Source organism: Centruroides vittatus, unplaced genomic scaffold, assembly GCF_030686945.1.
Source record: "Centruroides vittatus isolate TY-2023 unplaced genomic scaffold, ASM3068694v2 contig_370, whole genome shotgun sequence".
Classification (NCBI taxonomy): Eukaryota; Metazoa; Arthropoda; class Arachnida; order Scorpiones; family Buthidae; genus Centruroides; species Centruroides vittatus.
Window position 1 is genome coordinate 1,498,015 of NW_027122193.1, and position 11,475 is coordinate 1,509,489.

At 32.8% G+C, this 11,475-nt stretch overlaps 1 protein-coding gene across 1 annotated transcript; it reads left to right on the forward strand.

The window, feature by feature from the left end:
• The first annotated feature begins 1,038 nt into the window (after positions 1–1,038).
• LOC136975330 (eukaryotic translation initiation factor 4E-1A-like) lies at positions 1,039–9,475 on the forward strand. Its single transcript, XM_067270385.1, has 7 exons — positions 1,039–1,176; positions 3,062–3,207; positions 3,517–3,580; positions 3,650–3,763; positions 4,211–4,350; positions 8,444–8,495; positions 9,258–9,475. The coding sequence occupies exons 1-7, from the start codon at positions 1,039–1,041 to the stop codon at positions 9,315–9,317; spliced, it is 714 nt and encodes a 237-aa protein (XP_067126486.1). The 3' UTR covers positions 9,318–9,475.
• The last annotated feature ends 2,000 nt before the right edge of the window (positions 9,476–11,475 follow it).

An 11,475-nucleotide genomic window follows, 5' to 3' on the forward strand; every position in this document is an offset into this window, starting at 1 on the left:
ATTTCCCGTGGAGAGAGAGGGAGAGCATTAAGGCATTTAACATTTGATCGCTTAGATAATTGGTCGCAAATGGATATAACAATTTTTACTTTTTATCTGTTCTGGGAATGAAACTGTCATAAATAGTTATCAATTTTCATTTGTGGTCTCTTATTAATCTAAAGGCTTGGTTTGCTACTTAGGTACCTACCTACTTGCTTGATTTATTAAAGATTAAGTAGGTATTTACTTAATCTTAACCAGCTCTTCAAATCTCCAAAAATAAAAGGTATCTATTTAACTGTTAAATATCTTTACTAGCATGAATTATAAAGAATTCGTGTATAACTAATCCTATGTAATAAAATTTGTTAATTACCGTTAATGTTGTCTTACAAAGAAACGAGTATTATGCTCAAATTCAAATTGTTATTTTAGGTCTTCATGATTGTCACTCTTATCTTTTCAAGTTTTGATAGGAAATTGCTGTCAAAGTAAATAGGGATGCTGAATTTATTGAAATTCCGCAAATAAAAATTCAAGTTAAAAATTACCGATAAAATAAAAGTGTATAAGTAAATTAGGTTAATGTTACCTTAGGATCCAAAATGGCGGCAGTGGGATTTTTCCCTACTTCGGAGACTACTACGGGGAAAAAAATTTTCCCTAGAGTCGTGACGTCGACGCCGTTGAGAATTTTTCCCCGTTCGGTTTCGACCCTGCGTTCGACGTGGCCGAGTTTCCTGTAACCTCGAAACGGACGGTAGTGTGTATTTGCGACGGTAGAGGGAGCTTTTTCGTAGCGTCGTGCGAGAGTAAAATCGGCGGGAAATACGTAGGGGTGTTACGAACGAATATGCAAATGCATGATCTACGACGTAATTCTGTTCCTTTCCGGGCAATTTTATGCAAATCGACTAGTTTCCAGTTGGAATCGTTTGCTGTAGTGTTGCGACGAATTGCGTATTGGAATAATTGCTGTTTTTTTTTCGTTACGATATTTCATTCTCGCACAATTTATTATCGGTAAACGTATAGTTTATTTGCAATTGTTCGATAATGAGTAGTTTTGCAGATTTGAGTTGCAACGACGAATTTTGGTCGAAATGCACCACCCGTGATTTCTCCATGTTAATTGAAGACGACTTTTTGGAACCAGGTTTGCCTCCCAGTATCGATAACGCATTGAAATTTGCTGTAAAATTAGGCATACAGCCGACCGAGTCCGTTTGCATTCATTGCGATTCTTTATGCAAATTATACTATCGGAGTAATAGAGAAAGCTGTTTCTTGCGATGTAGTAAGTGCGGAACGAAGACCTCTGCCTTTGATGGAACATTTAAAAGTAAATTTGGCCACATTTCTTGGAGTTGCATTCTGTCGTTTATATGGCACTAACTATGTCTGGAATGTACGGCGACGACCTCGGCGATTGCGGCGGGCAAATCCAGAAAAACGGGAGTCGATTGGTCCAATCACATTCGGTTGGTATTGCTTATAGCTTTGAGTAATTTGACATCGTTTAAAAAAAAGGAGTGCCGAATAAAACGGTGGAAATCGACGAGACCGTAATATGTAAAAGAAAGTACAAGAAAGGGCGTATATTTAAAAATACGTTCGGAAAGGAAAAAAAGATAGGAAGAAGCAGGCAACCACCATCGAAAAGTGAGTAAAAAAATTCTTTTTTTTATTGTTTATTTCGGTTAATATCCGCGGAGTGTGCAGAGAAATTCAAGATGGCGGCCGGAAACGCAGCCATCTTGAATCGAGGGAAAATTTTTTTCCCCGTCGCAGTCTCCAACGTAGGGAAAAATTTCCCCCGCCGCCATTTTGGATCCTAGGGTAACATTAACCGTAAATTATATTATATATATATATTTTAAATAATGAATTTTAAACTGAAAAATAAGGAGTTTATTCCTTTATTTTCCGTGCGAAAATTTCGAATTTTATCATCATTTATGCAATCATTCGAATGACGTTTTGTATTTAAATTTGAAAACGTACGAAATTATTCAATTAGAATTTGTCCAATTCGAACGACATCGAAAGAATTTGATTTCTTATTTAAAAATAAAAAGGGAGCAGCTGAAAGATTGATTCATTAAAATGTTTACTGAAAAATCACAGGTCTGTTTTTTCTTCTATTTCATTTTTAAAATAATTAAATTTAAGTACAGTTTCCGTATTAAAAACGAATGCTTTCGACATTTCAAAATGTCGAAAGCACTCGTTTTTTAATTAAATAATATGAAAATAAACAACTTTAACGCCGATAGACAATGTGCTTTATTCTTATTAAATTAGAAATTTAATTGTTTTATATTTTCAATATTTTATTGTCATCTTTCATTGAAAAAATCAAGTTTAGAACAAGTAATTAAAGTTTAAAATAAACTAATATTTTCAGTTATTTGTTCTAAACTTTAAAATTTAAATTATTTAATAAAATGCATAATTCAAACTCGAAAATGTTGTAAAAGAATTCAGCAACGAGTTGCGTAATTTTCCGGCGAAACGTTAAAATTGTGTGACGCCATCTGTTATGAGACTTATTTTTAAAACTTTTTATATTACTAATTTTTATAAAAATGGCAAAACGATTAATTTTCAGAGTAGAGATGAGTTTTATAAAAAAAAAAAAAAAAAAAAAAAATTAAATACTAATACGAGTAAAATCTAAGTCCATCCCCACTCGAAATTCGACATTCAACTTCCTCTATTTCCCCACCGCTGGACCGTTAACTACCAAAATTTTAATAGTATTAATGCCTCTAATACATAAACCGCCCTTTAAAATTTCAGAAATTTTCGACAAAAGTAATTAGCCCTTAATAACTCCTGCAACTTCTTAATTAAGCTTCAAAGTAGGTGAATAAAATCACACATGCACACACAGAAAATCCCCCGAAACAGAGTTTCTTAACTGGTGTAAGCCATCATAATTTTGAATTTTAACATATTCGCAACGATGGAATTTAACGTTACATTTGTAGTCTAACTAAATGAGATTTATTTATTTTTTTATAATCAAATTTTAAAAATTTCGTTCGAATTAATTCTGTTGGATATACTTTTACAGGAAGAAAGAGAGAGATCTAAAATAGTGATCAAACATCCCTTGGAATATAAATGGTGTTTTTGGTATTATAAACACGATAAATTTAAACTTTGGGAAGAAAATCTGATAAAAATAGCTTCGTTCGATACCGTGGAAGACTTTTGGGCGTAAGTATTTTGTTCTTTTGACAATACGTCAATTTAAACAAATTAAAAGAAATGACAGTATTATATCGGATAATTAGTCGTGCATTAATCTCAAGAGAGTCATTTTACTAAACTCAAAAAACAATGAATGAAATAAAATATCTTTTTTGATTGAAATAAATTATATATAACCTATATATATATATATAATTTATTTCAATCAAAAAAAAAATATATGTATATATATATCTATTTTAAAAAATTGAAATGTTATTAAAGTTAATAATATAAAATAACTAAATAAATAACATTAAATGGGATTTTTTTCAGTCTTTATAATCATATCGAACGACCCAGTAAATTATTAACGGGATGCGACTATGCTGTTTTTAAAGTAAGTAAAGTGGTAAAAAAAATATTTGTAAGTGACGATGCAAGTGTTTTATGTCGATTATTATCTTAGGAAGGAATTAAGCCAATGTGGGAGGACGAAAAAAATCAAGCAGGAGGAAGATGGGTCGTTAACATGGCGAAACATTTGAGGACTACCGATTTAGATAATTATTGGTTAGAAACTGTAAGTAATTTATATCTTAACTACTACAATACTACTATAGTTAATAGATTAGGAGGATCAACTTGGCCAGATGACGATCAGAGGAAGTTAAAGACACCCTAAACCCTTATCCACACGAATTTTTCGGAGTGGTCCGTCTCCGTATATGTCGGGCCCTGTTCCTCACCACCCGGCCGCCCTAATGTGGGCCTGGCCGAATCCATAATAAGCTTGCAAAAAGAGGCCCTCTTAGTGCAAACAGGGCGGAAAGAGTTAAAAAACCTAAATCCTTAATGTAGGCTAATTGTATTGTTTTGATTCAAAAATCTAGAATTTTGTATAAACTAAAATATTTATCCATTTAATTATCTCTGTTTTATAAAAAGGCCTTTTGAAATCTCTTCTTTTATTCAACTCATCACAGTAAAACCAGAAATTCTAAATGTTAATATAAAAATTGTTTTCCAGTTATTGTGTATGATTGGAGAAATGTTTGGTGATTACAATGATGAAATATGTGGAGTAGTTGTACAGATTAGAGCAAGAGTGGATAGAATTGGATTATGGACTTCCAACGTCGAAAATAAGGAAAAAATTATCAGGATTGGGTAAGTGATCTTAAGTGTTTTCAATAACTTTCTTAAAATTCCGATTACACGTTTCACTCTTTTATTTGACTATAACGTCGAACATTAATTAATAAAATATCAAAAATTTCCTATATAATGAAATTCTATTTTTACATAATTTTCATATGAATTTTCAGATTTTACTCACAGATAGGTATAGTTTAGTTTTTAATCTAAATATCATTCTTGATGAGTAATATCTGTAATTTATTTATAAATTATTTTTTATAAAAATTACTTATTAACACTTATTGACGAGACTATGTCTCGGCTATAAAATCGTGCACACCTTAGAGGTATGAAGGAGTACGTGTCATGAGTTGCAATTTGGCACAGAGTATTTGGTGTCCGAATCATGCGCACATAAAATAAACCATACTTGCAGGTAGTCGGAATCGAGAACCGGGTCAAAAGAAAATACGAAATGCTGCTGAGACTGTTTCTACAAACAGACGCGAGTGCGAGATTTGTGCCTTTTACGTTTGCCGGATTCTTCCATCACTTTCGGACTCCTTTCTGTCCAGTCCTGTCTCCACCGTCCATTCCGGAACTTCGGGATATTGCCGCTCCAGATATTGGACGAGAGACGAGGCGCTGCCGTCCTGAGTTACCACGACCACTCGTTTGACGTCGGGTGTATGCCATTCCTCCCTCCACATCTTTCGGAAGCACCCGTATTACACCAGGCCAAGACGAGGCGACATCCACGGGCTCGACATGGCTCAAGTTGTGCCACTTCCTCAATTCTTTGAAATTCTCCAAGTGGAGTTTTCTCAGTCCTTCTTTACGTGTCTGACACTTTAAGAGGGGCCAATTTTCCATAAAAGTCCTTCCGAGCTGCCCTTTTTTTTCCTTTTACAGTGTGTTGCATTGCAGTGGCGTGCCGTCATTGGAAGCGATGGAAGCGCCGATTCCACCTTCCAATGACCTTCCCTTGTATTTTATAAATATAAATTTTCATATTTTAACGTACGTACTTTGCATTAATTAAAATTAATATTTTATTATAACTGCATTATGTATCTTTTACACATTTCTACACTACATGTGAAAAAAACGATAAGATTGCTATTGTATATTCGAATAATTCGGTGGCGGAAGGAGTGTCGAAACCGGGTCAGTTTCCAATCAGCCAGATTATATAGGCATTGGCACATGCGGTTTCAGAGCACCAACGTCACCCGGTGTAGCTGGTGGATGCTTCACACATAAAGCTTCTAATATTATATCCCGGACCGGTTGTTGGCTGTTAGCCGCCTGCCTGCTAGATATTCGGCCGCCCTCGCCTGTTATGTGAATCATGAGTAGACTAAATCAACGGCGGGAAACCCTCGGCCCGCGGGCCAGCTACGGCTCGCGAAAAGTTTCTATCCGGCCCGCGAGATCTTTAATAAATTATTAAATTGGAAAAATAACTAAGTTATTTTTCCAATTCTTTGTAATTTTCGAAAACGATAAGAGAAATAAATGTAGTAATTAACTTTTTATTTATTTATTTCATATTTGCAGACTAAAAAAATTACGAGTCACAAGAAGGCGTCAATTAACTACTACGGCCCGAGGAAAAAACGTAAAATTTATTCTGGCCCATGTTATAAGAAAGGTTGCCCACCGTAGACTAGATTTATAACTTAACCCAACCGATAGGAGTTTACTGGCATGTTTTTATGATAGTTCTGTATAGTTGACAGGAGTTTTAAAAAAAATCCATTAAAATATTTGATATATTTATTCTGCGTTTATTCCGCTCTCCCATCTTATATTACTTACGGATTTCAATGTTAAACCGGTGATATTACGATTTAGTATGTCCCATCTGTAAGGGGATGGAGAAAAAACGTGTACAATTCTAGTACAGTGTTAAAAAATTAACTATTACGTTGGCAGCATCATTTACAACCAAATTTAATGAATGAGACGTACAATGGTACAGAAAAAGTTCTAGAATTTATTTTCCTTAAATTTACGATTTATGTATCAGTTGTCATAGAAATTTCTTTCCACTTCTTTCCCAAGACTACAGATATTCAAATACAAAGTAACCGGTTTCAACCTATTTCTACTTAAGAAGTAGTTAAATAATTAAGCGATTAGGGAATTAGAAACATATATAAAACTCCGATGAAAGAGCCGAAATTTTACTTAAACAGAAGCTTAACGGAACCAATCTCTTGCCGAGTACAGTGGGGTCTGAACTCTTCATAATATTAGATGTAATAGAGACAGAAATTTTTCCAGTTCAATGAGAGTGACCGAAAAGTTGTAAATTTTGGAAATTTCCGTGAACACTTGGTCCTAAAACGAATTAGTTAGAAAACGAATGAGGGACAATCTGTTAAGTTTAACATATTTAGATTTTTACAGCTATGGTGAGAAACGTTTAAAATCTACGACAGCCCTGTCGCGTCCTTTCATATATACTAGTGATGCGACAAAAGAGGCATTTGACATTGACCGGTATCGGCACCCTCGGGATTTGGCATGCACACACCTACCTGGACTGTCTCTGATTCCATTCATTAGCCACTCGTAGGGAGCTATTTCACTAAGTGGATTGTTTTAAGATTTAAAGGTAAAGAATATTTTGTTATTTTTATATACGTTTCTTCACAAAGTTATATTTAATTATAAGTTTCTTTAAAAGTATATTCATACAATTGAAGAATTTTTTGTACTAGGTATGTATATTCATCACACATTTTGTTTTACCAAGTAAGTTTTTTCTGATAATTTTAATTTTAGCCCTTATATCGTGGCTAGTGATTCAAAAATTTATTTTAAAAAAGTTTTGGCTCGAGACCATATAATGAAAAAGAAAACATCATTAAAAGAGAAAGACCAATGCCTAAATTAAATATAAATACGTCAACAAAACAATTTCGATATTTTGACGATAAAATTTATGACGAATGACGATTCTTTCGTAAAATTGAAGCAATTTGGAAATCAAAGCGGAATAGAATTTAACATTGGTAGACAATATAAATATCGAAAATTATAACAAGATAATTACGATTAATAGATATATCTAAACTAATAGATATGTTTTTTCTCAAAGCAAGAATTGGCATTTAGAGGGCGTAGGGAATTTATTGAATCTAATAACGGAAGTAATTATATTGAACTTTCATATTTATTAAGTACGTCAGATAATCTATTAAAAATACATTTAAAGAAGTATACGGGTTTTACTGGCTTATCGAACAAACAATACGAACTGGTCCTGACGCGCAATTAATTGATTGCCCCTGTAAGTCGGCTTCTTACAGAAACACAGCTTCCCTATCATCAAATGTCACGGCACGCCACTGTTGCATTGCATTTAACCAATGTATAGATATAATCTTACATGAAAAATTTTAATACGGCAAACTGTTTATTTTTTCATTCTCCAATTTTTTAGAATAACCTACGCCTTTACCGCTTATAGTCACTACCATAAGTTTGTCACTGTACGAAGGATCCGCATTCGGGTTAGGGTCAGAAATATCAGATATTTTTCATGGGCGACCTAATCGGGTTATGTTGGGCCCAGTCTTTCATCACTCGGCCTCCTCCGTTGTGAACTTCATAGAATCCACGATTGGTTTGGTAAAAGATCTTCTTAGTGGCCGAGAAAAGTTCTTAAAAAATCTCATGGTAAACATGATTCTTAATGTTTCTTTACAGTATCTAGTTATTCTAAAAGATATTTACAGAGAAAACATTTTGTTGTTTGCACTTTTGATAGAATCTAGCAGATAAGGCTGAATTAGTATTTGAAATATTTAGTTCTTAAAAGATATTTCTTAACGATATTCTCAATTTTCTAATGGTGACCATTTAAAAAACTAATTCAATAAACTTTAACTGAATCTAACAGAATATTTTAAAAATTTAAATTTATTGTAACTGAACAAGCCTTAATAAAAGAAATAAGAGCTCTTCTTTAATTTTGTTATTGATTTTATTTCATTTATAGCGCTTTGTATATATTTCTTTCATTTTTCTAAATACAATATGTAAACTTCATCATGAATTATTATCATTTTATTTGAATCCAATCGTCATAAGTTTATTATGTTTTTTTCAGAAGGAAGCTGAAAGAAACGTTGTACAATCGTCGAAGTATTATAGGATATGAGGTAAGTTCGATATAAAACAGAATTTCATTGGTTATAACGGGATATTCGAAGAATAACAATTCATGTAACATTACTGTATTTTTATTCATCAAAAAAAAAAATTGTAAAACAGAATATTCTTTTGCTTCTGGATAAATTCAGAAAGCAAAAGAATTAATCTTATTTCCCATAACTCGATCGTCGTCATCCGACTACACAATCGCAGATCGTTCATTATGAAAACTTTTACTGGTTCACTTTGATTCCAAAAGTCGAAATAATTATATCCAGTTTGTTTAAACGAACCTAGCCGGTTGTAAAGTAACAGTAATATCCGGTATGGAACAGTGATAACTACAATAGAAAGTCGATTATCCGACTTGATAGAATCAAGTGTCTTTACTATAAACGAAGCTGTGGATAATCCTGAAATTCGTTTGATGTACTCAAAACACAAAACACTGACATTTAAAATTTCATAAAAACCATTTCAGATAATCAAGTTTCTACTGAATACATAACATAAAATACCGTTTCGATAGAGGACACATATTTCTGATAGGTGATATATGGTTCTTATCGTAGCAAGGGGCCACCCGTTATTAGTATTTTATTCTTAATACTAATTAAGTTATTTTTTCCAATTGATTTTATTGGCAGTATAACTACAATGCACATTACAATTCTAACAATATTCTGTTTGATGTAGTGCCGCAAAACTATTTTAGTGAATAATATAAATACGTCTAAAAGACAAAATAACTAATTATACTACAATTACAGGCTCATGTTGATACTTGGACCAAGAAAGGATCTATGGCAAAATACCGCTATGAAGTTTAATATTAGTGTGAAATGTTTCAAGAAAAAATATATTTATTTAAGTTATTTTTAATTTGTTCTTTCTAATTTTACGACAAATAAAATATATTTTAAGGAATGTAATAACTATATAAGAAATATAAAGTTTACATAAATATTTATTGCAATTTGCATAAATCATAGCAGTCGGATTGTCATGTTTGTGTGAACAAAATTTTCATTTTGCAAGTTTACCGGCTTTGAGGATGTACCAGGAATGTGCGTATCTTCATCTTGAATATTTTTTTACAATAGTGATTTGCTTGTTCATTCCGTGGTAAGATTTTTCTAGATTCGACAGATGGAATTAGCAAAGACTTGCCCAGTTCTTCTAAATATATCCTTTTTCCATATAAAATATTATTGTTCATAGTACGGAATCGTTGTTAGCACTAGTGTCGAGTAGAAACTAATGATTGGCCAATGATTAGTTTTCCGCTTGCATGTATATGGTCCAATAACGTGATCCAGTGTATCGAGACTTTTCCATTCGTAGCGTTGTAGTCAAGAATATAAAATTATAGTCCGGTTATTTAGAGAATATGAACAAATATAACACCTTCAAACCTATAATGAATATCCAGCAGAACGTTGTATATTTCACTTCACTTCGAGAAAGATCATAGGTCAAAAAACCTTCCATGATCTTCCTCGGATTTAAACTTCTAGAATGAAATTTCTGGTACATAATTTAAATGGAATGCTCCCAAGAATATCGGCTTAATTTAAATTTAAACTCGACCACCGGCCAATTGAATGCGACTATTCTCTATGTAATTAAGGTCATAAGTATATACCTGTACACTAGTGTTGCCACCTTTACAAAATCACTGACCCGGACGGGAGGTCAGGTTTGTTCAAACAGAAGTTCCTGACGCATATGCAATGTCATTTACAATGCGAATAACGTGCATGCTGGTTCTAAATCAGTAACAGTTAGGGACTAGGGACTTGCGTAGTAACATACAAGCAAAAAAAAAAAAAAAAAGGTCGAGAGGCAGGTTGCGCTCACACGTCAGCATAAACAGAGTAACATGGCAGAATGGCAGATGAGTTTCAGTGAGTGTGAGGTCTTTCGTTGTTCAAATGGTGTAAATTTATAACAATATTTGCAAGAACTTTGTTTCATCGTGATTTCACAATTTCTACGAAATTCCCGGACAAAATTAATAGTTCACCCGGACTGTCCGGGTGAAAACCGGATGGGTGGTAACACTACTGTACACATAGGGAAGATCAAGTATTTTCTGGTGATTTACGATAACGACACGAATTAGGAGCTGCTATATCAAAGTTTGACTGATGTACTATTTTTAAAACTTTTACCTTAACGAATTTTTTGTGTAAATATCTTTCAACGAAAACGAATTTTAATATTTCTCTGTAATTTTTTTTCGGAAATCACACATACACACACACACACACATTACGGTCTTAATAAAATTATTTAATATAAATACGAGTACAACTGAAACATTATATAAGATCTCAAATTTTTGAAAATTAAATCCTAGGGATCGTCCATAAATTACCTAACACTATTTTGATACTTTTCAATACCATTCTACCTCACTCCCATGAACGTTCCATAACGTTGTCACACATCCACTTACAAAATTACTCAACCTGGCATATCTTCGATCGACCCCCTTAATTGTACTACTAAGGAATACACGGAACGAATACAGAACGTTACAATATCTTATAACGTACAAGCAGTTACAAACAGTACGGTTTGCTATGAAACACTACAGAAACAAAAGTTTACATAAATATTTACTGCATTTAAAATTTCATAAAAATTGAGACCCTAGCATTACGTAAAGTTATTGTAAACACCCCACTCTTGTAACGATTACCTGCAGAGCCACTCGTATCTGTGTTACATAATTTATGGACAGTCCCCTACTTATACAAAAATTATTATTCTAATTACTTTTCAATTAATTATAATAAACAAAAAAAGTTACCTTTCTACTGAAATTTATGGAAAATATAAACAGTATATACAGTACATAAAACAATATATATCTTGAAGTGTCGTAAAATATATTTTCAAATTACTCTATGAAGATACTTACATGATATATGAAATATGAAAATGTAAAGTTAATTGACAGTGATTGGCTTAAAAATTTAT